The sequence below is a fragment of the Mastacembelus armatus genome, chromosome 21, assembly GCF_900324485.2.
Source record: "Mastacembelus armatus chromosome 21, fMasArm1.2, whole genome shotgun sequence".
Classification (NCBI taxonomy): Eukaryota; Metazoa; Chordata; class Actinopteri; order Synbranchiformes; family Mastacembelidae; genus Mastacembelus; species Mastacembelus armatus.
The window spans coordinates 12,769,553-12,797,182 of record NC_046653.1 but is presented as its reverse complement, the minus strand read 5'-3'; the positions used below and the strand labels follow the sequence as shown (position 1 = coordinate 12,797,182).

The following is a 27,630-nucleotide window of genomic DNA, read 5'->3' as shown; positions in this document are numbered from 1 at the left end:
GGAATTGAAAAAAAAAAAAGAGTAAAAGCATCTGTAAAAGTGTGTGTGTGTGTGTGTCTGTGTTACTACATGAATACAGCGACAGGCCTACCAATAGATACACGCATTATCAACCCAAATTACCAGGCTTAACTGCTTTGTGTTTAAATGACAGACAGGGATGAATGGTTGTTCCCATTAAGCAAAACAATGTCAGCCACTTCACTCCCACTTAAGGTCTCTCTGTAACCATAATGATGTGCAGAATATAAATGTGCCCTGGAAGCAACTCTGATTTTCTGTGAGTGGAAACACACTTGGAGCGAATGACAGCCTCAGGTGACAATGCTACTATTTTTCTGCAAATATACAATTAAACAGACACATGACACACCTTTATGGCTGCTTGAGTCAGTAATAAAAGAAGTAAGAATATTAGTACTTTACTGGTCCAGTACTTGCAGGTCCATACTAAAGAAGTCTGAGGATTTTGGGGTTAGTTGTGTTTGTCTTTAACGCCCCAATTTTAAAACAGAAGGCAGCAATTGTAGAAGCTTGACTGACCATGATTGACGTGATCATTTAACTTCTACTGGTGGAAAGTAACTAAACATATTTACACAAGTATTGTACTTAAGTACAATTTTAAAATATTTGTACTTTGCATGGGTATTTCCATTTTCTGATACTTCCTACTTTAACTATATGGCAGAGACAAATATTGTACTTTGCATGTGTATTACATTTATTTGGTAACTTTAATTCATTTTAGAATTGAATTAAACAAGAGACAGTATTATCATAAAACTATATAATTCACAAGCTACTCAGGAGTACGTAAAGTACTTATATAAGGTATCTAGCCTTAGCTTTAACCAGCTGCAGCATTAAACTAATAGACACAAAAATGCATCAGTAATTATAATTTAATAACATGCATTAATGTGAGATGTTTCATTGAATACTTTTACTAGGACATTTAGCTGCTAGTATTTTGTACTTTTCCGTATGTTATATTTTGAATGCAGGACTTTTACTTGTAATGTAATGTAATTTTTATACTTTGTTGTATACAACTTTTATTTAAATAAAAGATCTGAGTACTTCTTTCACCACTGTTAATTTCATACATTTTCCTATGACACTGACATTGTCCAGTCCTAGACAGTAACTACTGCCTGCACAGGTTTTCTTAAGGTATTGAACTGCCATCTAGTGCCCATAAAAAAATATGAAGTTATACATACGTTCAGTTCTTACCAGAAGTCTTACTGTAAATGCACAACACCACATCATACTCTCATGACAATATTAAGTAAGTAAAAAATTTTAGTGTTTGAAACAGACATGTAATTGCCCTTCCAAAACAAATAAGCAAACAAACAAAAAGATGTGCAGACAGATTTGACTGGATACTGCAGCTATAATACAGCAAGCCAATTCTGGCTGGACATTCACTAAAGAACTACACCTGCATTCATGTCATCCAGTAATGAAGCTTCTCCACAGAAGCGGATTAGGGCCAATATCATTTTTTTGTGTTCTGACTTTGTGTTTAAAATTTGTAATAGGGGCCTTAATCCTCTTCTATACCTCTCACAGCAAAATCCAGTTAAACATTTGAACTTTGAGATTGTTAATTTAACACTAAAAAGTGTGTATGTCTTTCCACTGTCCACATATAAACACATTTTAGTGCTGATTTAACCCTGGTGAATTTGCTGTGTAAACACTGAACAGGATTTTAGTCAACTTCTGCGTGTAACCATGGTAACTGTACACAACAAAATAAGGCTAAAATGTCACCAGGAAAAGTAGACAAAAATATTTTTTTTGTTTGAACTAAAGCTGGCAAAAGTCAAACGAGTAAGTCACCTTGTTAAAATACTAAGACTAAATCAAAACAAAAGGCTCTAAGAGGGCTCATTATTTCATGTCCTTCCACGTCATCGTCTTCTTCCTGTTCATTAACAAAAAACATAAAAGCTGTTGTTACAGATGTTTATTCCTTTGTGGTTGCACTGACGAGTTCTTCAACACTTAAGTCACATTATTTTTAATAATTTCTTTATTAGTCACCCTGTGTTAAATGAATTAGCTAAGCGTAAACAGGTTTGTTATGATTAGTCACGTGATCTGGACATTAGAAAATCAGAAAGAGCGGCCGGGGGTGGGGGGGTGCTATTAAAATGTAAAATTGGATTATGAATGGGGAGAGTCGTGCAGAGCTGAGACCTATGAGAGAGGTGGGTTGAATCAGACGGAGTTTAGGACCCCGCCGGTGATCAGTGACAATCACATGATAGTGGCTCAGCAGCGGGCACGTTACTTCCCCAGTTATCAGACATGCAGAAACAAACAAACACGAAGACGTGAAAGTACAGCGGTAATGAATTAGGTTCAGACAGTCGGTAAAGACATGGCTGCTGGTGTCTTACTCTTCGTTGCAGTGAATCTTGCCTGCATATGTGTCAGTGGAAACTTGGTAAGAACTAAAAAGAAAGAGGGTGACTGCTTTAGTGTTTAATATAGTCACCTGATCACCTGATGTGTGGAGGTGCTGTGGGGTTAACACAAACTGTTTTACCTCCGTTTTAAAATTCTCCTAGAATTCAAGCGCAAAATCAAAATCTTACAGATGCTTACAGATGTTACCAACATCTGTTTAAACTGGTGCCAAAAACTGAACAGTATGAAAATGTTACTCACATACTCACTCTGGAGGAAGTTTTAGATGAAACCAACATCTATTTTAATTTGCATTTCAGGTCTCTGGAGAAAGATCTTTCTCTATAGACTACAAAAACAACTGTTTCCTGAAGGATGGGAAGCCTTTCCAGTACATCTCAGGGAGTATCCACTATTCCAGGATCCCACAGTACTACTGGAAGGACCGGCTTGTAAAGATGTACATGACTGGGCTCAATGCTATCCAAGTGTAAGTTGAACACATAGATTTGTCTTTTTTTTTTTTTTTTTTTTCACTGGGTATGTCTTTCTTCTTTCTACATTATGTGATGGGTTGACCCCATTTGCACTGCCACCACACAGATACGTGCCCTGGAACTTCCATGAAGCAGTACAGGGGATCTACAACTTCACAGGCGACAGAGATTTGGAGCATTTTTTGGATCTGGCCAATCAGACGGGTCTCCTGGTCATCCTGCGGCCGGGACCGTACATCTGTGCAGAATGGGAAATGGTAAGAAACAGGATTGCTGGGAGAATACAGTGATATTGTACATTTGACGACATTCATCACTTTCATTTAAAGTGTTGTATTTCTTCTTGAAAAAGGTGATTGTTCCTACTTTTCAGGGTGGATTGCCAGCATGGCTGCTTCAGAAACCAAACATCATACTTCGCTCAGCTGACACAGGTATACCACACACCTCTGTGTCTTTTTTAAAAATGTAATATGCCACTGATTTATTTTCTTTGGCTCCAGATTATCTGCAGGCAGTCAGCAACTGGCTTGCTGTTCTCCTCTCCAAAATAAAGCCCTGGCTTTACATCAACGGGGGTAACATCATTACTGTCCAGGTAGAGTACTTAGCGTGTGCTCTGATCGTTTCTTTATAATCACTGTGTTAATGTCAGCCCGGATCAGTTTTCCCTCTGAATTACAGGTGGAGAATGAGTATGGAAGCTACTATGCTTGTGACTACAACTACATGCGTCACCTGTGGACTCTGTTCCGCTTATTCCTAGGTGAGGACATGGTTCTGTTCACCACTGATGGAAACACAGACAGGGAAATGAGGTGCGGGACTCTGGAAGGATTATATGCTACAGTAGATTTTGGCACAGGTGTGTTGAGGAGACAGCAGTTATCTACCTTCCTGAAGTTGATTCCTAGAGAAAATGCCATTATTTCTCCATTTATTGTCTTATTCAGACACTAACATAACTGAAGCCTTCAGCCGGCAAAGAAGGTTTGAACCTCGAGGCCCCCTGGTTAGTTACATGTGAATTAATTGAATTATTTATTTAAAGTAAGTACTGACTCATCGATCCAAACACGTGATGGAAAATATTTTAAATTGTTTCATAGGTAAACTCTGAGTTCTACACTGGTTGGTTGGACCACTGGGGAGATCAGCATGCCGTGGTTGATGCTCAGAAGGTCAGCAGAGTGCTAGGAGAAATGCTAGCCATGGGGGCCAACGTCAACATGTATGTCTCCCCCAAAACCCTCAGTCCTACCATGGTTTCATCGCCCAGTCTCTCCTTACATAGATGTGCATTAAAAATAAAAGACAGATCACAAATATTTTTTGTCAGGTAACAAAAGTAATTTATTCAGACATGTGGGCACCGTAATTTTTAGCAAATTGTATTCACAGTCAGTGCATTAACTGGGGGTTGTTTTTAGCTGTGCATTAATACACATTGGTGTGCCATAAATACTCACCATAATTACTTGCTGTAGTGTCTTAAAATAAACTATACTGCACAGATTAATAATAACATACTACTGAGTGCAATGATGTGGTTCCATAATGGGTTTTAATCAGTTTTTCAGAAAACAATGGAGCAGAGGAATAAATCATAAGCTGTGGCTGCACAGACAGTGATTAATGCTGGTTGTGATCTTTTATTGTTGTCGTCAATAAAAAAAAAAAAGCAACAAATTGAGCTAAAATGGTTCCCAAGAGGTGAAAGTCACCAATATGTTTGTCAAACACCAAGCGTGCCTAAAAATAATGCAGTATGCCTCTCTTATTTCTCAGGTACATGTTTGAAGGAGGTACTAACTTTGGCTACTGGAATGGTAAAGTCATTTGTTTTCATAATCCCTGTCTCATTGGATCATCCCAGCATTTATTTGATTTAGTTTGATGGAAAGCTCAGTTTGTGCTGTACTCTTGTCTTTATAACTCTCTGACGTCTGCCTCTCAAAGGTGCTGATCATGACACCAGGTTCCGCCCAGTAGTAACAAGTTATGATTACGACGCTCCTCTGTCTGAGGCAGGAGACCCCACAGAGAAGCTATTGGCCATCAGAGATGTCATTAAACAGGTACCACTGATTAAACTGCCACACACCAAGATTGCTGTCCTGATTACTATTTCTAAGATATGATTCATTAATTGCATCTTCTCTGCAGTTTAGAGATATTCCTTCTGGGCCGATGCCACCAGCAACACCCAAGTTTGCCTATGGCTTTGTGACCCTGAGAAAGGTAATATAAGATTATTACTTGCTAATGACAAAAAGTATGTTTTTAAATGTTTAGTTGTACAAAAAAGTGATTGATGCTAATAATTTACATACTTTTACAGGTTGGTAACATCAGCAGTCTGTTAAACACCCTCTCACCTCTGGGGCCAGTCAGATCTCAGTATCCTCTGACATTTGAAGAGATGAAACAGGTACGGTGTGTTTCTGAAGGCAACAACGAGGCAGGGACTAGAAAGCCTTTTGAAACATGGAGAACTTCTAAACTGTTGTGTCTGCAACCTGTCATGTCTATTGTGTTCAGTACTATGGATATATGCTGTATCGGACCACGCTGCCCCGGGACCTCTCAGAGCCCACGCCACTTATCTCTCCACTGAATGGGATTCATGACCGTGCATATGTGTCCGTCAATGGGGTGAACCTTTACAATGAACTTTTGTTGTCTAGCCAATCAGATTTACAGGTCATATATGGGCAAAACATCACAGGTTAACACCAAGCATCTTTGTGTGTGTGTGTGTGTGTGTGTGTGTGTGAGCGAGCAGGTTTTCCAGGGCCTGTTGGAAAGAGACACAGCGCTGGTGATGAACATCACTGGACAGCAGGGGGACACCGTGGACATCCTCGTCGAGAACATGGGCAGGGTTAACTTTGGCAGCAAGATTAATGACTACAAGGTTAGAGAACCAAGTCCAGTCCCACAGAGAGTAAATTACTCTTGTAGTCCTTGTGTTTTGTGGTCTGGGGTCACAAAAACCTTACAGCTACATGTGTAAAAATAATACTAAGTCAGTCTTTTTTAATTTCATTTTTTGTTTTGACCTTTATTAAAAATCCAGTAATTAGAAAAAATATAATCCTCCTTTTTGCCTCAATCTAGGCTTGCACATTGGAGAAAGGTCACAAAAACATGTAAATGTCCATAAACTAAATAATAAGACACTATTCAATTTTTATGCTTTACACAGAACATTTTCTTTCATTTGGCAAAGAAATCACCCTCAAACTAAGTGTTATGCACACTACACATGTCCATGGTGATAATTAGAGGCAAGAGTGGTTTAATTATTTTTACTGTACTGTACTTCTCTGTACATATTTGCAGGACTTTGAGTCTTGCCAAACAGAAGATAAAGATGGACATAGCCATAGTACTAGGGACAGTGTCTTTTTTAAGTGATAAACAACAAAATATAAAACTTTAAAACCGTGATACGAGGAATAAAGTGGGAGATTTCTTGTTTAAAACAGTCTTTACAGTCAGTAAAACCTACATCTACAGACTGCACATGTTACCTCTTAAACCGTGTATTAATTGCAGGGCCTCTTGAGCAATTTGATCTTGGGTAGAGATGTACTGACTGACTGGAAGATCTACCCTCTGGACATTGATGGAGCCATCACTGGTGGCTGGCCTCACTCAGACAGTGAACAGTTCTTCCCTCCCCCTCACAAAGAACCTTCAGTTGGCCCAGCCTTTTACACTGGGACATTACAGCCCAACGGCCTGGCATGGGATACTTTTCTCAAGCTCTACGAATGGAAGAAGGTAATCATTTTCCTGTGAATAAAGTACTTGTATTCTTTTTGATGTTAACATGGTCTTTTATTATGTCAGGGTCAGGTTTGGATTAATGGTGTGAACATGGGACGCTACTGGCCAGCCAGGGGCCCTCAACAGACCCTTTATGTACCAGGACCGCTGCTCAGTACTACGGTACCCAATGTCATCACAGTGCTGGAGCTGGAGGGGGCACCAGCGCACTTAAGGGTTCTCTTTATGGATCGTCCTCAGCTCAGTGCCACTGCTCCGAAGTCCTGACAGAAGCGCAGCTAAGATTTTTAGCACATTTTCTCTGCATTCAGCTGAAGAAATACTCTATACCCAAAACAGTTTTTAGTACTCTGTACAAGAAATCATTATGAAGGTTTGACTGGGGCAAACAACTCACCTGACACCTGAGGAAATTGATGAGGATCAGCATTTTGTTGTGCTTTATTTCTGTGGTATCATTATTCTTAATCACTTCAAATGTGTTTCATATGTAGCGCATTTTTCAGTCCAGTGCTCCTACATGACAGCTTCACAAACAATATTTACTGAAACGTGGAATAAATCACTTTGTAAACAGTATTTGTTTTTATTGCATTTTGTTTTTACCTTTTCTATAATTTATACATGTTTCATTATGTTTTAATACAGTTTAAGATCATATGGCATTATAAAATTTTATATGAAATGCATGTTCGGAGTTAAAAATGAAACTAACACATTGGCAAGACACAGCTACACAAATTCAAATTCTTCTGCTTTTAATGAGGTAGCTTCTTTCCAACTATAATTTTCCAGCCAGGTGTTAGGTCTTGCCTGGAGGAGCGTTTGCTTTTCGATGTGCCTGGACACAGCGAGGGGTGCAGAAGGAATACTCCAGGTACTGAAATGGGATTTTCCCAAGCAGAGACTCGCCACATAGCCAACACCTCCTAATGACAAAGACAAAGGAACACAACAGTATTTTTGAAAACATTTTTAGTATTTCCTAATTTACAGTGGACCAAAACTCAAGAGGTTGGGTCTTAGGAATCTTACTTGATGTTAGAGAGGGTGACTCCTGTTGCAGCTACCTGCTCTGCTAACCTTTTCTCTGCTGCCAGAGCTCTCTATAATCAAAAAGCAAAGAGTGAACATTGCTAAGTTTTTAAAAGAAGAAAACACTTAAATATGAGTGACTGAAAGCACTTTAACTCGCCTTTTCACGATCAGTCAGAGACGCAAACCTTTTCTTTTCCTCTGCCTCTAATTCTTGCTTCCTCTTTTCCTCCTTCTGTTCTTTTTCTCGCTGTTTTCTCATTGCCCTCTGACTCTTTTTCTTCTCTGCCTTTTTTGATTCAATTTCTGCAGTGAGTGGTCCAGGGACCTGGAGGTGCGCAGTTGTAAAATGTAAGTGCTCATGTTGTTTCTAAATTCAGTAATTCAGTTAACACTTCAGGCTGTTAACTCTTACCTGCGCTTTGATGTAGTCATATTTGTCAGGATTCTCACCCATGTATTTACGAAAGACATTCCTTGTGTCTTTGTCGGGGGCAACAGTATATGGGGTCTGCCCTTTGGTATCCCTGAAAAGGAATATTTCATAAATAATGTTCATATTCAGGCAGAGGTTTACTGCAATTACTGCAAAATATCACACTGACATGTTATTTTTACTATAACTGTCCAAAGTATTTTCCCCATACTTGCAGGCTGGGTCTGCTCCAGTGTCCAGAAGCAGCTTGACCACTGCCTTTTGTGCAGCTGCTGATGCAACATGCAGCAAAGTGAACCCTGATGAGTCTACGGGCTTATTAAGGAGAGTCAGAGGACTTTGTGCATCAGGAGGGTTGCTCTCTGACCCCTCTCGACTCTCTGCCATTTCCCTGGGTAGCTCGAGGAGTCTACAAAGAGAGTCCACATCTCCAACTTTGCAGGCTGTAAAAAGGGCATCCCGAAGGCCATACTCCCACGACTCATCGATAGTTTCTTTAAACATAGAAATCTAAATGAGTTTTGATGATGAGATTGAGAAACTGGTGCAGTGTAACAAACAGCAAGAAAGAAGCTCTTACCTTTCAGTTGTTCGTTATTCTGTGCTTTCCCCCTCCTCTTGTTCTTTGATTGCATCTCTCGAGGGCCATCTCCTGCTGGTGTAGCCTCCGGCACCTCTTCTTCTTGATTGTCTCCTTCTGTGTTATTCAAGCCTGTTGCAGATTGATATGAAATTTCATAAACCTTGTAGGACTTTATGTGATGAACCTTTCCTTGGTTTCTATAATGCGGTGCTACAGCCACCTGCAGTAGGAGCACTGCATCAGACCTACCCTCATTTGGCTTTTTGGCTTCCTCCTTTTTTTTCCTCCTCCTCCTCCTGTGCCTGGAGGGATAGATTTCAGACTCCCTGAGGTCCAGGGTTCCTAATGTCAACTCCACCAATTCCAGCTGGATCTCGCTCCCCTCTTCCTTATCTGAACTATCTTGACTTTCTTCTGCTGAAGCCAAACAAAAAGGAAGTGTACTGTAATACCATATTTCCCAGCAACATCAAGAGATTTGTAACTAATTTCAATAAGGTGTATTTTGCCAATATTTTAGCCACAGAGATAAACAGAGCATAAACCCACATGCACATTTAAATGTCTTAAACTTACCTTTCTCTTGACCAGTATTTATTTGCACCTTAGGCTTGACAGATTTTTCCCATGCCTTTTTAGATGGAAAGAAGACTGCAGACATGTCTGTGTCTCCCCCTGCATTAAGATAGTTTTGATTATGCTCTGGCTACATAACAATGAGCAGACATGTTATTACTCCAAATATAGAATTTAGCTCACCATAAACATGAATGGTGGACAGCATGTTGTGTACCCTCTGTACCTCTCGAAACGTTGCCCTGCGTGTGGCGAAGGGAAGCGTACGGATCCTGGGGTCTCTTTTGTCAAGCGGAGCTGCCCGTCCACTGAAGAAGATGGTCTTGTTGTAGCTGGGAGCTCGCACAAATATTCCAGAGGCCTCCTTCAAGTACTCAGCCCAGGTTCCCAGAAGATCATGAATGTCCTGTAAAATGTTGCAGTGGTTTGTTTATGAAGAAACTGCACAAGTAAATTTCTATCTGGTTTCATGAATGAGAAGCAATGCACAAAGTTTGGAAGAATTCAGCCAGACTCCAAAGTCTGAATACATTTATATCTTTTTACATGAATCAGTTTGTAACTTCAGAATTACACAGAACACCCTTCAATTAAAGTCGGTAACTAAAACAGCACTATCTGTTTTTTTGGTCTTCTGTCACTTTGCAATTGATCACTCAGGTTTGCCTTTTGGAATAAGCCGCCCCTAGTCTCACAAAAAGCAAAATCATAGCTATCTCAGAAGAGGATGGATATCACAACAGAAACCTTTATTGGTGCTGGAGGAAAATTAATATAATTCAGTTTAAACTCTCTAAATAAAATAGATAATGTCATGGCTATCACTAGAAAGGTAAAAAGACTATGCTATGAAATGGAATGTAATCCTGCCTTGACAAGAGCTGCCTCGTTGTGTCGCCTCAGAGCGGCGCCTGCAGACTTTGGTGTGTGACTGCGGTTCTGAGAGTCTCTGAGTCCTTGAGCGGTGCCTCGTTTTGCTCGCACAGTGTACCGGTGGAAAGTCTTGTGCTGAAGGACTTCTTTTCTGCAACATAAATACATGTGTTGGGTAGATACACCACTGAGCTGGCTGTTCTACTACATTTAGACTTTTAGCCATAAAGTGTGATCTTTATGGCTGATGACAAATGTGCAAAAAAAAAAAAACAACTGTCCACTTACCCCTGGAATACAGCACCAGCAAAATGGCCTCCTCCTGTCATGAGAATGACCCACAGAGTCTTTTTACTTATGTCCGTCAGGGACGATCTCACATATTGCTCCTCGTGTGACTGAAATATTACAGAAACAGAACATGAAATAAATTTAAAATGTATAAATTCATGTTAACATTATACAAACTATACTGCAATGTAAAAGCTGAACCTCACCTTCCCCTGCAGAATGCAGCGGTAGACTGACAGATACTGTCCTGCTGAGTTCTGGAAAACCACCTTGCTGGAGAGGCGGCCACTAATTTCAGATGAGCTCTCATTATCTGTGCCAGTGACATTACTGCTTGTTCCACCTTCGCTATTTGAGTCTTCGTCCTCTGAATCAGACTCTGAGCCTGAGATACTTGACATGTCTCCTGCAAAGGGATCATTTAATTAGAAAATGAATTATGTTACAATTACTTTGGTTGGCTTTCCCTATACTAAACTCCATGCTAGGACTCTGTGGTTTTCTCACCAGCTCCAGTCTTCCTCTCAAACTCCTCCACTGTAACTGGAGCCAATCCTGCCATCTTTTGTCTCAAGTTGAAGCGATGCCAGTCGAGCTTGTAGTGCTCCATCTGAGATGTTGAGATGAAGAGAGACCCACAGCCATGAGCAGGCTTTATTGCACCAACAGATCTCAGTTAAGGGAGCACAGGAGTGCACAAAGTTGTTTGATCACCTGTTCCTCACGATGAATAAAGGGGCATTTACAGGCCGAGCAGAGCATCTTGTCTGACACCTCTTTAACCAGGCTGCACTCCTGCTGTGGGTCTCTTTCTACTGGGCACTGATCTTCTAACCCCGTGTGGAAAGCTAGGTTTCAAAAGAGACAACAATTATTAAGGGTACTGTCTTTCATAGACATGAAACTATAGGGCCCACGTACCGTGTGAGCTTGGGTCAGTGATTACAGCCTCCTTCAGGACAGGCTTTATTTCTCTCAGTCCCATCAGTGCCTCGTCATTTGGGCCCAAATCAAAGATGGAGCAGTAATCGGCACAAGTTGTCATTATCACAGTTGGACTTTTTAAACCTAATAATCTGTAGGGATTTTAGAAAAAAACAGAAACATACAGGTGATATCTAAGTTATCGAAAATGACAGGCTTTGAACAACACGTGTATGAGTAACAGCAACCATCATCGTTATAATTAGTCCGAGCTGTTTTCTCTTTTCAGTAATAGGTCTCTAAGTATATCCCAACTAAAATAAGTTAAAAATAGACACTTACCATAAAGAACTGCTCACGCGTCTCTGCTCACATTACGTCAGCGCTACCAGCGTCTTCCTGTTAGTTTCTACGGAAGCCGCAACGCGTCATTAACGCGCCAATGAAAACGCGTTCACAAACAGCAGGTTACAAACCAGTCCGAGCTTGCATCTGCAATGAATGGGAATTAATGTCTTACAGGCTCTTCGTGTAATTATACATATAAATCATACCATATTGTACTTTAAGAGAGAATACTGCAGAATTTACTAAACCTTTTCCTAACGATTCTGTTACTGAGTTTCGAGCATTATGTCACTGACGCACAATCTCAGCAGTCAAAGCACTGACTGTTAATAAAAAAAAGATTTGTTCTTGGAATCAATACAATAATTTACATTTATTTTTATCACCCATTTCCTTAGACTTTGTAATTTAAACTTTCACACCTATTTCCTTGATTTCTGAAATTATCTATCTCCTGTTTGAACATTTGCTTCAACAGTAAAGACTATGTCAATGTATACAAGTCTACATTTACATGCATAGTATATGTATACATATGCACTAGTCTCTACAGTTATAGATAGATAGATAGAAAGACAGATAGATAGATAGATAGATAGATAGATAGATAGATAGATAGATAGATAGATAGATAGATAGATAGATAGATAGATAGATAGATAGATAGATAGATAGATAGATAGATAGATAGATTAGAACTGAGCTGCTGTAAAACACAATAACCTCTCTCCATCATCATATCCCCCCTTCTGCTCAGTTTCCTTGGAGCTACAAGTGTGAGCAGAACTCATTAGACATTTATTACTTGAGCATTACTTGTGTTTGTATCACATTCCTACACACCTGTGTATATGTTTGGTTGTGTATTTCAGTAATTTTGTTTGGCCAAACTTCAGTAAGCCAAAGGTAACAGATCTAGATCCAAAGTGCAACTCTGGTTCACATTCCTTGAAGGGTTAGCTTTCACTCATATTGATAAGGTATTCAGTACAGCAGGTGTCTGTGTCCCCACATTTGAAATGAATGCCTTGCTATAATGTGCATGTTGCATATTACCTGTAATATGGATACTCAAGCTACTGATTCATACTAACAATCACATTTCACTCAACAAATAAATACATTTAAGGTTTGACCTGCAACTCACCATGATTTTGACTATTTCAAAGTTACAGTTTGCTGTTAGTGGTATATTTAATTTGATTCATTCATTTATTATTACATTTAAAGGTGCTATGCTGATGGTGTGCTTCGATGGTGTGTTTATTCAGACTCTAGGTTATAACAATTTTATGAGTGAGTTGAATCATTTAGGGGAGGACAGAATGTGCCAAGGGCATGGAACATGCCAGTGATTTAGGATGGTTTTTCAGAAACCCAGGTGAGCTGTATTCATAATCTCTAGCAGTTCATTATTATTGGAAATCACATATTAGTTTACTAGACAACTTAAATTGGCACAACGAGGCCTGGCTACAGATCAGAAAGCCTAGAGGACTGTTTTTCCATCAAATAGTACTGAATACTGCAGAAATAACGTGTAAAACACTTGAAAACAGCCAACAAATAATGGGAAACTCCCACAAACTCAATTCGCTGTAACGTGGTTTTAATATTTCACTGTTTCATAAAAGTAAATACGTGGATCCATAGTGGACACAATTAACATTACATCAGTCTTTGCTTTGGACATCCTCACATTGACGACTGTTTTCGTGGATGGTAACGTTTTGCTGACGCTCTTTAATCTTCCTTTTGCATTTTAATGATATTAACGCTGACATACTGTAAATTACATTGTGACCTCTCTAAAGTAAAAGCCGTTTCTTTAACTTCCTTAACTTCCTTAACTTATAACTTTAGGATTTCTGCGTGTTGCCATAAGTTGCCATAAGATTTTTCACATCCACGGATGTGAAAAATCTGTCCTATTTAGCTAATTAGCTAGCGTTAGCTTGTTACAGTTAGCTAACGTTAGCTATAACTTCTGAAGCCTACCTTAGAAACTTCATGCTGTGTTAATGATGGACGGACAGAAAACGTTTGCTAGATATTCCAGAGATATCTTAGATGTAGTTTAGATATCTTAGATTTATAGACCTGCCGCGTGGAAATTTAATTCAGTAAACCAAAGGAATCAAACACTTTTAATTTTGGAGCGTTTTTTAAGAAGTACTTCCGGGTAAGTTCTCGGAGCCCGGATAGCTCAGTCGGTAGAGCATCAGACTTTTAATCTGAGGGTCCAGGGTTCAAGTCCCTGTTCGGGCGTAGCTTTTTTTTTTTTTTTTTGAAGATGACCATGTTATTTTACTTTTAGTTTTGTGATAGTTACTTATCCAAAAAGACGATTACAGTTTATGCCGTTTTAGCGCACGTTTATGATTTCTTTTTGACAAAAACTTCATTGTAGCATTGCATGCTAACTGCTGGAGAGCTTCGTTTCAGTACAAAGAAAAGAGCACCCCTGGTCAATGTACGACGACTAAAGCCTAAAATTGTCACAAACCTTCACCAAACATTAAACCGTTTAATTTAAAGATGATCATTAAAGTGGAGCTGTCATTACACACACTGAGACCTCACATTATCTGACTGTTGGAGTTGTTGTTTATGAAAGAATCTAACTAATTTGGGGATTAAACTCACTCACAAACAAATACCAGTAACCCTGTAATTTACCTAAGATAATGATGGGTATTATCTCAGGACAGTGATTGGGAACACCTATAAAGCTAGATGTTAGGGCAGGTTAAATGGCAACACTGAAGACATCTGACCAGCAAACATGGAGTGGATTATCCTCATGTGCGTGTTTTCCACTTGTATTTCTGCCGTGCATACTCAGGTAAATATGCATAGGATTGTAATGGGGTTACAATTTCAAAATGTTCAACAACAGATTGACACAGAATTGCAAATAACTTTGTCTTCTTTACAGAAATTTTTATTCAGCCCACAGTGGGGACCCATTGGCTATAAAGGTAAATGCAATTTGGAGTAAAAAGGGTAATTGGTAAGTGTGGCCGCAGTAAAGACACATACACACTGATTAAAATCTCTTCTTTTTAAGAGCACGATGAGCGTGGTCACGGGACAGCAATGGATGAAATCATAAAGGCTAATGAGTTTCAAGGTACGTTTCACACATTTTTTTTACATTCTTATGCAGTTTATGCAATGCACTGTAACAAATGAGCTCTTGTTGTCCAGTGTAGAATAACTTTATTTCATTAATTTCTGCCTCAGCTTCCCGAATGTTAGATGGCGCTACCACTCTTAGAGAGGGTGATATTGCTGTTTCTACTGGAAGGCGCTCCAAAGTCTGCTTTGCACGGAGCTGCATCTGGTCTAAGTCAGTGGATGGACATGTCTACATTGCATACACGCTCTCACCTGAATACTGTATGTTGATATATTTTAATAATCAATTATAATACATTATAATCTGATACTTTTTAAAATTCATCAGCTTTGTATTTAACTATGCATTTGTGCCTTATCCGCTCAGCTGAAATGGAGACAGAGCTGATAAAGAAAGGGATGGAGAACATAGAGAAAGGTACCTGTGTGCGATTTGTTCCCTGGACTCACCAGCGAGACTACCTTGACATCCAGCCGAAGTCTGGGTGAGAGTCTTTCCTTTCATCTTAAACATTTGACTCCTTAGGAAAAAAAAAACATTTTCTATGTGAAAGAGATGTGAAATGCAGAGTTGTAGTTTTTAGACATATGAGTAGTGTACATCGAGAAGTGTTTTCTTTTGAGTTTTTCTAATGATATGTTCTGTGTCTGGGTGTGTGTAAATCCAGGTGTTGGTCCTACCTTGGTGCACGTGGTGGCAGACAGACCGTATCTCTCCAGAGCCCTGACTGCCTCCAAGTTGGAGTGATTTCCCATGAATTCATGCATGCCTTGGGCTTTGTACATGAGCAGTCCCGCTTTGACCGGGACAACTATGTCACCATCATGTGGCCAAACATTTGGAGGGGTAATTTCAAAGGGGATGGAAGGATGGTAGCATGCAGAAATGGCATTTCAACAACTGTTAAAGAATATTTATAATTACCTGAATTCCTGCAAAGCAAAGATGAAAATGATTTGCACTGTATAACTGACAAATACATTAAGTTAAAAAGTAATTTTCCAATTTCTTATAGATCGTGTGAGGAACTTTGAGAAATTCAGGACTGACAGTCTGGACCTCCCATATGACTATGGCTCAATTATGCACTTTGGAATGTAAGTAATGTAACTTTGATTTACATCTCTAAATAATCTGGTTTTAGAATTCATGTATTATAATGCATTGTTTATATGTTTAGGTATGCCTACTCACAGGATGGGGAGCCAACCATCATTCCTAAGAGCAGCAAAAACATAAAGCTGGGCCAGACACTGACCCTCAGCCACATTGACAAGCTGAAAATCAACAAACTTTATAAATGCGGTTAGTACCAAATTTCATGAACTAGCCCAATTTCAGCCCTAGTAATTGTGTTGCAAAGTGAGCAATTAATACCTCACTGTGAAATGTTTTATTCCTTTCTGTCTTTCATCGCAGGTGACATGGACTGAACAGAGATGATGGAGTGTACTGAAAGCTAATATCATATACTGATGTTAAATCATGAAAACAATTGCAATAAAGGTTCATCAAAGCTTTTTACTAGCATTTCTTCTGTGTGCATGCAATTATGTGTGTTTAAAAGTACATGCTGCTTACTTTGAGAAGCTGGGGAAAGGGGTGTAATATTTTGCTATAGTACAGAGAAAAAATAGGTTGGAACACCTTAAACGTTTTGAAGTAGTAATACAAATGTCCCAATCCACTATACAATATCAATTTTATGAATCAGTTAGACATAACTTGAATCTGAAGGAAACATGATTTTATTATTAAAATACATTTTAAGAACAAAGACCATGTGATCATATTAAACAGAAATACAGGAGGAATTGGACATACATTGAAAGAGGGAGACTAGAAAATATTTAAATAAAAAACCAATTTGCGGTATGAGAATGCATAAATGAGAAAACAAATGTATTCACATTTTAAAACATGCAATTTTAACTTTTAGTAAAAATGTTCTACACAGGCAAGATTTCATAAACAGTTAACACATTCAATTTTACATTCCTTTACAGCCCTTAAAAATAGCCCCTTGATTAAAAAAGAAAAATATTTGGAGAAGGATAATGTTTTGTTTTCATATATTTACCCATGTGACAAAATGATTGTTGTTAAGACAGTTATCAACCAACAAAATAACTGGTTGCCAGCACAGTCAGACACAAATTGCTGGTCTGTTGGGCTGGGTGGACACTTATTCTCTAGATAGCAACTGCTGAGTTGTAGCACATCCAGCAGCAAAACACCTTTAAGTGTCTCATTTCTGAAATGCTGAATCTTAACACGTGATAAATACAGAGCACAAGGGAAGGTCAGCATCAGGACCACCTGTTTCGGATCAGCAGTGGACTTGAGTAAATTACATGGACTAAATGATGAGGGGTCTTAATCATGATTCATCGTAGAACATGTGCCCAATCAGTACAGAGCACAGGAGGCGAAGTGGGTATATAGATTCAGTGGAGGCAAGGAGTTCACTTAGCTCCTGCATTGGAAGACTGCAGACTCACACCTGTATGCCAATCTGAAACACAACAATGCAGTCTACTACGATGCTTCTGGGTATCTTGTTTGGCTTGCTGACCCAGGCGTACACGCTACCTGTTAAGGTCAGTACCAAGAGAAGATAATTTAGATCAAACCCCTTTTTAGTCTAGGCATGTTTTATAACCAAAGTATGTTCTCGTGTGGCTTTGTATTACAGAATTCAACAGGAGTACATGAGGTAAAGGTGAGGTTGAAAAGGAAATATTCAGGTGGGCTCTTGGTAAATTTTTTGTGCATGCATATAATGCTCTCCATTTTGATAATTATTCTGATTATGGGAAGTAGTGGATGAGTATTAAATCTTTCTTTCTTTTCTTGTTCAGATGAAATTGTAGATCATGATGAAATGAATATAATGGATCAAATCCTGGAAGTCAATAGCAGTAAGTAAGAAGTAAATTACACAGAATAGTACTAATTTGTTTTTTTAATACATCTTGAACCAGATGGGTTTTTTTTTCATCAGGGTTGCGAGCCCCCCGAGGACTGTCATTCAGAGAGGGAGATATTGCCAGCTCATATTTGCAAAGTGCAATAACATGTCCTGGCAATACCTGTTTGTGGCCCAAATCTGTTGATGGATTCGTTTATGTACCCTACATAATTTCTCCACTATATGGTATGAAGTAAAAAAAACAAAACTGGTGTTTGCAGCTCAAATGTTTTTTTCTTTAACCCCAGTTTTGCTCATTATTTATGTTAGATGACATGGACAGGATTACCATAGAAACTGGGATGCAAGACATTTCCTCTGGAACATGCATTAAATTTGTCCCACGCAGTCACGAAGTCAGTTTCCTTGATATACAGCCAAGATATGGGTGAGTGTGACTGCATGTGAGTCTTACAGGTAATCCCTGTCTTGATCTTTCTATGTAATTCTTGTGTGATTGCTTTGGATTGTAACTCAACCTGTCATTTTTGCCCTGTACCCCAAGTTGCTGGTCATTTCTGGGTCAGACTGGAGGAAGCCAGGTTTTGTCACTGCAGACTCCTGGGTGCATGTGGTCAGGAGTGGCCACCCACGAGTTCATGCATGCTCTTGGTTTTGTCCATGAGCAGTCCCGCTCAGATAGAGACCACTATGTTACAGTTGTATGGAAAAACATCATCCCTGGTTAGGATAAATGTTTACCTCCATTACAGTGAGCAGAAAGCATTGTCTTTACCTAGTTTGGCCTTTTTCACCAAATGACTCTAATTTTTCTTTTGACAGAGCACATTCATAACTTTCAGAAACAGGTGACAAACAATCTCAACAGCCCATATGACTACAGCTCTGTCATGCATTATGGAAGGTGAGGTGCTTTTTACAGCAAGACTGTAAGGGTTCTGCCTGCTTTGCTGGTGTGTCACTACCATATACAATACTTTATGTATCTTTGTTTCAGGTATGCCTTCTCTGATGGTGGTGGACCAACAATAATCCCCAAACCAGATCCTTATATTCCAATTGGCCAGAGAGACGGACCCAGCGCTCTAGATCTTCATAAAATCAATGTGCTATATGACTGTGGTAGGTGAACTTACAAATATACTAACAATTTCTAAAAGAATAATTTCTTACATTAACGGTGAATGATTTTTTTCCCTCTATCCCACTATAGGTGTCAATGAGTAACTGGATCCAGAGGGTTACATTCTGTTATTCTGTCATAATCTGTTAATTCTGTTAAAATGGTTCATTATAAATTTACATCTTGAGTAGACTATGTGAGAAACAATAGCAATTTATTTTATATTATATTATTTTAGTTAGAGTTATTATCACAAATTCTACTTTGTTTTTAAAGCTTTTACCCCTGCTGCTGAGCTGCTTAACAATGATTAGGGTATAATTCATCCAAAAGGGGGAAAAAACATTATTTTTCAGACATATTTTTTCTAGAGCATTAGAGTGTTAAATCAAATCAAACAAAATTTGTTTTAATCCTTAATCTTTGTGGTGTGTTTCTGTACCCCAGACATGCCAAAATAGGTGTCTTGGAAAAAATTCAAATATGCAGTTATTTGTAAAAAAAAATAGAAAAAAAATAAATGACTTAATAAACCATGTTTCTTTTTAACATTACACCGTTCATGTTCTTAATTGTGAGGACAATTTGGGGGCATCTCACCACAGTTAATATGCATGACAAAAATAAGCACTCGGTAATTGTATTAGTGCCGCTCTTGTTTGATTGTAAATCCCACACAGTGGAATTTATGAATTTGATTATTATTCTGTATGATCTCAAAACCAGCTTATAAACACAGTCTCATTTTTAATTCAAGTTCTTGTTGACTATAAAACCCAATAAAAGTTGCTGTACCAGAGTCGAGTTCCGTGTATGTCCAACATATTTGGGCAATAAAGCAGATTCTGAGTCTGACTGAATTATTTTCACAAAATACAGGAAACGCCTCAAACTTTTTTTATGACTGAGGTGGCATCATGGCACCATTTTTCTATGAGGTGGTCTGCTGAGGAACTAGAAGCTATTCTGTCCAATGGAAAGCTGTCACTCTGCAGTTAGGCTGTTGTGCTCTGTGCAAACTTTGCAAAAAGCTTCGCTAAGAAGGCGACAGGAGAGACTTAATACGGTCACGCGTCTGCAGCTGAGCCCGAGCAGGGAGGGGCTAAGTGACGTGTACGGTTGCTACCGCGCACGTTCGCACGCCCACGCACACCATATTGTGTCGAAGTCGTTAGCACCGGGCTTTTACTATAGTCAGTGTCACTAAAAATGAGCGATAACGACAAAGGTCGGGTACGTATGAGCTTAAAGGTTTCGATTGTAACATTTTAGCAGAGCTAACCCTGAAGTGTAAACGATTTAGTTGCTGTATGAACAATTTTCATTGTGTTGGTCTAAACTGGTTAGGTTATGTTAGCTAACTGGCTAGCTCGCTCTACCTCCTGTCCAAACGCGATGTTTTACTATTGGTAATTAATATCCAACGTGAGCGTTACATTTTATAAAAAATCGTGTCGTTTAATTTTAGAGGACAAAAATACGTCCCATGCTAAAGTGCAGTGTTGGCGGGAGTCGTTAGCTAGCTGGCTAATGCTAGTTAGCGTGTCATTTAGCTAGCTAGGCCTCAGAGCCTGTGACGGTAACTAACGTTAAATAAGATTAGTAGTGATGTTAATGTTAACTTTAGATATGAATCTTTAGGCTGGTTAGAAACACAGACGTGGTTAACCCCGAAAGACGTTTGAGAGGATTTCTTCGCTCATATAATGATATATATATAATTTATATAAATTCTTCGAGGATGAAAATTAAATTTTCTGTTTGGAATTTCTGTTTTGCGTTTCCAAAACAGCAACATAACCATTTGGAAATTTGTAACTGAAAAATGTATTTTCCCTTTTCTTTGACATTTTACTAGTTGTGGGCGTATTGTCTTAGTGTTAAAATAATAATTGGCCTTTTTTATGTCACTGTGGTTTTTCTTATTGAGCATGGAGAATTGGGTCAGCCAGGTAGCATAACATAGGACCTTAGACTTTTAGCAAATTAAAATGACAACGAACGGCCTCAAGATTTCTTCTTATTGATTTGCATTAATTCACACATTCAGCCCTTTTATGTAAATGCAAAACTGCCATGTTATGTTCCGGCAACACAGTGAAACCATACTGCAAGAAAAGCAGGAGGTCAGAGAGCAAGGTGGGTTCATGACCTTTGTCAGTGAACTGACCAGCGTGAACATTTTAACTATATAGTAAATTGTGTACTGTGACTGTGGTTCAGAAAACATGCTACACTAGTATACTCTACACACAGCACTGTGCAATTTGTACCCAGCATGCACATCCCTATAAAGGCCAGATTTTAGTGTCGTTTTTATATGTTTAATATGTCTTTGAATTTTGGCCTGTGTGTACATTGTCACCGTTTGAAAGGGCCACAGGCTCACTTAAGGAACGTACAGTATATAGAAGAGAAAATGATAAATTTGGTATAGTGTGAAAGGATACCAGTTTATGTTAAAAACATATTTGAACTTTTCTATATGTTTATGAGGATGACACTGCAGCAAAAAGCAAAATGACAGGGTGCTTGTTGCTGTAAAATGTCCTATGTAGGCATGTGAGACAAACACTTTCTCGTAGATATGCCCACACTGTGACATGTTTGCACTTGCCTATTAACCCCTAATGCAAACCAGCCTCCACAATGTAATCATCCTGACATGGTCTCAGGTTAGTGTACTGCCTTATGGGAAAACCACATGTTGTGATTTGCTCTGTCACAGATGATTTGGAGGCAGTTTGCTGATCATGCTAAAGGACTATACACTAGTGATGCAAGTCAATACAATTGAGTGGTAGATCTTGAGATCGTTTGGGTTACCTTAAGCTGAAATGAATTTGAAAAAAAAGAAAAACTGAATACACCATAGAGCAGATGTTCACATTCAGTGGTTTGTAATGCACTATTATGCCTTAGCAGCCACGTGGGAAAAAATAGTGTCACCAGGATTCATTTGAAAATAAACATTTAAGAAGATATATGCTATTTATAAGAAAATAAGTAGAGAAATGAAAGATAATCATAATATTCTGTACTGCTTTATGAATATGTAGCTATGTAGGACTGTATTATTGGTTGTTTTTCTGATGTGGAGATGGTCTACCAAAATGCCAAGACACAACCAAAATGGAAAAATTAGCCAAATGTGTGTTTGCATGCTTAGCTTTCAGTTTTGGCAGCAGTTTTCTAGATGATCACACCCTCCTTTATAAATGTTTACATCTACAATGCTTTGTATAATTTTAACTGAGAGTGGCCAATAGGATATAAGAGTGAATATGGAACCACTGAAAGTGATGTATTTATAAAACTAGCACTCAAGATTTGTATTATGTGGTCTGAAGCATTCCCATGCATGTCATAAGATCATAACACACTGAATGAGGGTGCAGTTTTAATTGTAGTCATATACTCTCCATCCTTTTCTTTTCCATGAAGGTTAAGGTTGGACGAAGAAAATGCGGAAGAAGTCTCATGTCCACTTTATTTTCAGTAATATGAAGCTCAGATGTGTGAAGCTCAATTGTTGAATGCATGCTAAAACATGAGGAGGGAAGAAGTATGGGCAGTGTGTGAGATGGGGGAAGTAAGAAGAAGTAAGACAATTGAAGAAAGAAGAATAATGTGAAGTAATGAAGTTACAGAAATGAAGTTAAGGAAGTAATCTGGATAAGGTCACTGCGCTAAGTAATTTTCTGGTCTGTTTGTCAAATGCGTGCATGTTCTTGTTATTGAATATAACACATATTACAATTTTTACACAAGTGACAAATTTCTGTTTTTCATCATGTTGGCAATTTAATTATACAATATTGATTAATGTAATCACATTGATGTCACAGTATCCATGGCTACACAAAATAGTAGTAACCTGCATTCCTAGTTCACAAGTCTAAATTCTGTTCTTTTCTGTAGTCTCTACAGGATAGTTTTAATTCTTAATTACATACAAATGTTTAGGCAAATTAATGTGTGTTTTTTCCCTTGGTGCTTATAAAACATGTGTTGGTGTGTGTGGTTTGTTCAGGAGTCTCGTTCTGGATCCAGGAGCATGAGTCCACGTGGCTCAGGGAAGTCGGCAAGCCGTTCCCCGGCTCGCACACCTGCACGTTCAAAGGAAGGCTCCCGCCACTCCCACTCCAAATCTCGTTCTTGTTCTAGGTCAAAATCTGGGTGAGTGAATATGATTTTGGAGGTTACAGTGGCCTAAACCTCTTCCCTACCAAATAACAGACAGGATATGAAAATGTTAAGTCTGTCAACAGCTATAGGAGAAGTGGATGTGACTAGCAATAGAACCACTGTGTGAATGTAGAAATGTTTTTGTTTATACAGGTCCCATTCCCACCGCGGCTCACGCAGACACTACAGCCGATCTCGCTCCCGCTCAAGGTCCTATCATCGTCGATCTCGTAGTAGGTCCTATAGTGGAGATCGCCGTCGTAGGAGCCATAGCCGCTCACCTATGTCCAATCGCCGCAGGCACATTGGCAACCGTGTATGTTTGAGGGCTCTTGTTTTAAAAGAATCTATTTGCACTTCCTGCATTCTATTTGCATGATGTTAATATAGCAGATGTAGTCCTCTAACATTGAGAATATTATATATGTGCTATATATAGAAAACAGGAACTAGACTGTTTTTAATATTGATCTATTCAGAATGATTGCATCCAAACCTTATCATCTGTAAAATTGCAGGCAAATCCAGATCCAAACTGTTGCCTGGGTGTGTTTGGCCTGAGCTTGTACACCACAGAGAGGGATCTGAGGGAGGTGTTTTCTAAATACGGCCCCCTTGCGGATGTCTCTATTGTGTATGACCAGCAGTCGAGGCGCTCCAGGGGGTTTGCTTTTGTTTACTTTGAGAACACAGCTGATGCCAAGGAGGTATATAAGAATAGTTTACACCTAAGACAAACCTGTTGGTGAAGTATTTTCTGGGTGTTAAGAGGTGATGTTTGTTATTCAGGCAAAGGAACGAGCTAATGGCATGGAGCTGGATGGTCGTAGGATCAGGGTGGACTTCTCCATCACAAAAAGACCTCACACTCCAACCCCTGGAATCTACATGGGACGGCCCACATAGTAAGTCTCAGTGTCTGTGTTTAACTCATGTTATCGCACTATTTGTCATGTTTCCTTCTAGTTCCTCCACCTAACAGATGTGGTCTGATGTGGTATGGGTTTATTTTTTAGGTCTAATCCATCAAAGAGAAAAATCAGTGCTTATAATTTCTCAATTGGCCATGAGTGGAGAGAAAATTCTATCACCTGTTAGAGACACGTGTATAATTTATTAGGTCAGCAGTTTTTAAAATCAATACTGTATTTTTGGCAAAGTTATAGACATGAACATCAAAATTATCCAGTTATCTCAGTGAAAGGTTAACTTCAGTTCAGCACCACTCAAATGTATTAAAGTCACTGCCATTATCATCACACGAGTGGGGGAAAAAAACATAAGTAGGTGGATGCTTTTTGAGATATCCACTTCCTTTAAAGTGGCATTTTTAGCTGACATGCGGTTGTGCAATTGTAGAAGCCTGTCATCTCATTTGCGTAACCACTACCTCAATTTTTTTTAAAATTATATAACTCATGTAATTAACTTAAAAGATCAAGCCTTAACATTTTCTAGAATTATTGTCAGTTTGTTGAACGTCTGCTCATAAATATTAAACTTTTTTTTAAATTGCAAATGCAATTTCAGTGTAATGGACACAAGTAATTATTTTCTTCTTCTGTGTAGTGGTGGAGGTGGACCCAGTGGTCCTCGACGTTATTCACGTGATTATGATCGTGGTTATGATCGCGGCTATGACAGAGGCGGCTACGATCGCTATGACGACAGGGACTACTACAGATCATACAGGTGACAATCTTATTGTAGAAAACTGACAGCTTGGCTCATGGTGTTTTATTTACTTTTCAGTTATCTTAGTATATACTCTGAAATTGACAAAAATGGAATTTTTAAATTTTGAACTCTGTCTTGTTTCAGAAGACGATCTCCATCACCATACTACAGAGGGGCTTACAGGTCTCGATCCAGATCACGGTCTTATTCTCCTCGTAAGTCTGTTTTCCAAATTGTCAACTGTTGCTTTGACAGATTCAACAGCTTGCAGATGTTGGGATTTTAATAATGACTGTTTTGTTTCACAGGACGCTATTGAACATCACCTTCAAGCAAAAGCCCTTCTTTTTCCCACAGACATGAATAGTTTGAGTGGTATGATTAATTTTAGAATTGATTTTCTTTTGTAAGGTGATCATTACACTTCTGTTGCTAATGTACACGACTCATAAATGTAAGTTAACTCCAGCTGTCCCCATGTGTTTTTAAATTTACACCTGCCCTAGATATTACATTATTGTTTTGTACCAAATTGAGTGAAAATTCATCTTTGAATGTATTAAAAGGGACTTGCTTTTTTTTTTCAGTTTGACTCGTGTTCTTCCTTATAGCACGTGTGTCTGTATATAATGTTGCTAAGCTGTTATAACACAGACAAGGGTGTTTTAAAGCCTTTATCTTATCACATTGTTCTTCTTACCACATTAAGATTTTCTGTTAAGTTGCTGAAATCAATAAATGGCGATAATTGGCTCAAGTCTTGAAGGCTTTACTCTTAGGAACTATTTAAAGACAGAGAAAAAGTACCAGCTAAGCATTTGTAAATTCATTAGACAAGATCAATTTTGACTAATTATATCAGCCTCTGGAATAATATAAAATATGCGTTTTACTACTTTTCTATTAACTAGAAATAACCAATTACTTGAAATGATATAGTTGTAATGTGATCTATCCGTCTGTTACAAAAAATGGTGAGGGAGTCTGGATTTGGCATGGTGCTTTAGTAAGTTCTGTCTATCTGATAAACTCTAGGGAAAATATGAGTGATACATATTTCCTTAGCCTGGTTCCAGACCTCTGAGTCACTTATCACATTTCAAATTTTTTTTTCAACATTTAATAATGATGTGAAATGAAATGTAAACAAGTTATCAGTTTATCAGGCTAATATTCCCTGACTATAAGCTATAAATGTACAATTTGTCACTGGATTATCAGTCCAGTGCACTCTAGTTTAAACTGGACCAAAAAAAAATCTGAAAAGTTAATATACATTTGTATACATGTTCAATGATGGTTTATCTGCACTATTTACTGTCTGTAAACGAACTTCTGAGGATTTCTTATTGATGAGTAAATACAGTCTTAACAAATCAAGTGAATTTCACTAAGCACAATGTTTAATATCTCCATGTGGCGTAGCAGGACCTGTCCAGCAGCTCATGCTGTGAGGAACCGAAGTCTAACACTTACACCTAGTGGTCACAGCAGAATCCAGTCTTGTTAAAGCCTAGCTTACAGTACAGTCTGTGAGACTTGCTGGAATCATATGGTAGTTTTTCCACTTTAACAAGCACTGGGGCAATGAGCTTAAATCCTCAACTGAGAGCAGTAAAAACAATTACCTTCTTAAGTGGGTAATTCAATCAAATTATTAAAAAAAATATTTTATTTCTACAGAGATCAAGCCATTCAGATCGTTTTGGTTTTATTTGTCCTTACTTTGAAATATTTGTCTCCTTTCACTTCATTTCAAAGGAGGTAAATTGGTTTCATAATTTTGTGTGTGTGTGTGTGTGTGAACTAGGTGAATCAGTTATTAGAATTTAAGTATAACATTAACAGCAATAAAAAACAAGCTATTTGTTTCCAATAGAAAATTCTGAAATCTATGATGTTTACTCTGTAACTTTTATGTAGTTTTTTGCATTTAATAAACTTTTTATCAGGTTTTTTCCATGCAAAAAACCACATTTAGTTGAAAATAGTCACTATGGCCATTAAGCTGAAACATTTGCAGGATTTTCTACAGGTAGTAAAAGATATTTAGCTGAAAACTAACAGTTAAACTGCCATTTCCCCTAACATACTTAAATACTACTTGAGTACATGGTTGCTTTACATGTAGGTGTCCTGCATAGCGTAACAGGATAATGAAGCTTTGTGATAGTCTCAATATTAATAGTTGCGTGTAAACTGCTTCATTGTGTTTTGAATGCTTTCGCTTTTGTTATCAGTAAGAATTCTCTGTTTACATATTCAGATTTATTATGTCTCCTGGTTTATTTATGGGTATTTATTCCCTATGTTTATCACCATTGCTTGATTGAGATAGGAGCACTGTAATTTTTATGTTTTGATGGGTTAATAAAACCAACCTTGCATTTGAAAGTAAAAGGTATTGAAAGTGATTAATAAAACACAGTAAATAGTATTGCAATGTAAGACAGTGCAAGCTGAAATACTTGTAAGATAAATCAGGTACTATAAAGATTTCCAAAGTGTTCAGATTGAGTGAAAAGAAGGTGAACCAATGAAAAGGACAACACCGCCAGTCAGACAGCTGACCACACCTTGGAAACTGCATAAGCCTATTTATTTCCCTCTGTTACCACAAGTGTATGTACGTGTGTGTTGTTTGTTCTGGTCAGCCCTTCTCCACGTGTTCCCCAAATGTTACATCCCTTCCTGTCCCAGCTGATCTTTCTTTCTAAGTGGAAATCACTTTTTAGGTACCTGCATGATTTTTCAGCACACTGACCTAATTGGGCACAACATGT

General features: G+C 38.4%; 3 protein-coding genes, 1 non-coding gene and 1 pseudogene across 11 annotated transcripts; 4 read left to right on the top strand and 1 right to left on the bottom strand.

Annotated features, from left to right (window-relative positions):
* The first annotated feature begins 2,302 nt into the window (after positions 1 to 2,302).
* On the top strand, positions 2,303 to 7,298 carry glb1l (galactosidase, beta 1-like). 2 transcript variants are annotated; one of them, XM_026295967.1, is made up of 16 exons: positions 2,303 to 2,464; positions 2,748 to 2,917; positions 3,031 to 3,181; positions 3,298 to 3,358; positions 3,428 to 3,522; positions 3,609 to 3,690; positions 3,878 to 3,936; positions 4,034 to 4,155; positions 4,713 to 4,753; positions 4,884 to 5,002; positions 5,091 to 5,165; positions 5,266 to 5,355; positions 5,466 to 5,579; positions 5,710 to 5,841; positions 6,486 to 6,713; positions 6,783 to 7,298. In XM_026295967.1, exons 1-16 carry the CDS (start codon positions 2,399 to 2,401, stop codon positions 6,984 to 6,986), a joined length of 1,809 nt encoding a protein of 602 aa, XP_026151752.1. In that variant the 5' UTR covers positions 2,303 to 2,398; the 3' UTR covers positions 6,987 to 7,298. The 2 variants fall into 2 exon arrangements, with proteins under 2 accessions (XP_026151752.1, XP_026151751.1); XM_026295966.1 differs by having other exon boundaries at positions 2,399 to 2,464; positions 3,609 to 3,789.
* On the bottom strand, positions 7,286 to 11,857 carry ankzf1 (ankyrin repeat and zinc finger peptidyl tRNA hydrolase 1). 2 transcript variants are annotated; one of them, XM_026295964.1, is made up of 16 exons: positions 11,780 to 11,857; positions 11,435 to 11,589; positions 11,228 to 11,361; positions 11,021 to 11,123; positions 10,720 to 10,919; positions 10,511 to 10,620; positions 10,220 to 10,373; positions 9,533 to 9,755; positions 9,350 to 9,448; positions 9,023 to 9,190; positions 8,771 to 8,902; positions 8,402 to 8,684; positions 8,170 to 8,281; positions 7,915 to 8,082; positions 7,755 to 7,825; positions 7,286 to 7,648 (listed from the first exon to the last, which is right to left on the bottom strand). In XM_026295964.1, exons 2-16 carry the CDS (start codon positions 11,556 to 11,558, stop codon positions 7,522 to 7,524), a joined length of 2,208 nt encoding a protein of 735 aa, XP_026151749.1. In that variant the 5' UTR covers positions 11,559 to 11,589; positions 11,780 to 11,857; the 3' UTR covers positions 7,286 to 7,521. The 2 variants fall into 2 exon arrangements, with proteins under 2 accessions (XP_026151749.1, XP_026151750.1); XM_026295965.1 differs by having other exon boundaries at positions 9,023 to 9,187.
* A 2,123-nt stretch (positions 11,858 to 13,980) lies between these two features.
* On the top strand, positions 13,981 to 14,053 carry trnak-uuu (transfer RNA lysine (anticodon UUU)). Its single transcript has one exon. It is a non-coding gene; the product is annotated as a tRNA-Lys (tRNA).
* A 183-nt stretch (positions 14,054 to 14,236) lies between these two features.
* LOC113122975 (meprin A subunit alpha-like) lies at positions 14,237 to 18,989 on the top strand (annotated as a pseudogene).
* A 1,093-nt stretch (positions 18,990 to 20,082) lies between these two features.
* Positions 20,083 to 26,212, top strand: tra2b (transformer 2 beta homolog). 6 transcript variants are annotated; one of them, XM_026295617.1, is made up of 9 exons: positions 20,100 to 20,215; positions 22,427 to 22,662; positions 23,016 to 23,161; positions 23,324 to 23,486; positions 23,689 to 23,877; positions 23,960 to 24,075; positions 24,740 to 24,862; positions 24,992 to 25,062; positions 25,156 to 26,212. In XM_026295617.1, exons 3-9 carry the CDS (start codon positions 23,040 to 23,042, stop codon positions 25,164 to 25,166), a joined length of 795 nt encoding a protein of 264 aa, XP_026151402.1. In that variant the 5' UTR covers positions 20,100 to 20,215; positions 22,427 to 22,662; positions 23,016 to 23,039; the 3' UTR covers positions 25,167 to 26,212. The 6 variants fall into 6 exon arrangements, with proteins under 6 accessions (XP_026151400.1, XP_026151402.1, XP_026151403.1 ...); XM_026295615.1 differs by lacking the exon at positions 22,427 to 22,662 and having other exon boundaries at positions 20,083 to 20,215; XM_026295618.2 differs by lacking the exon at positions 20,100 to 20,215 and having other exon boundaries at positions 20,226 to 22,675.
* Positions 26,213 to 27,630: the final 1,418 nt, after the last annotated feature.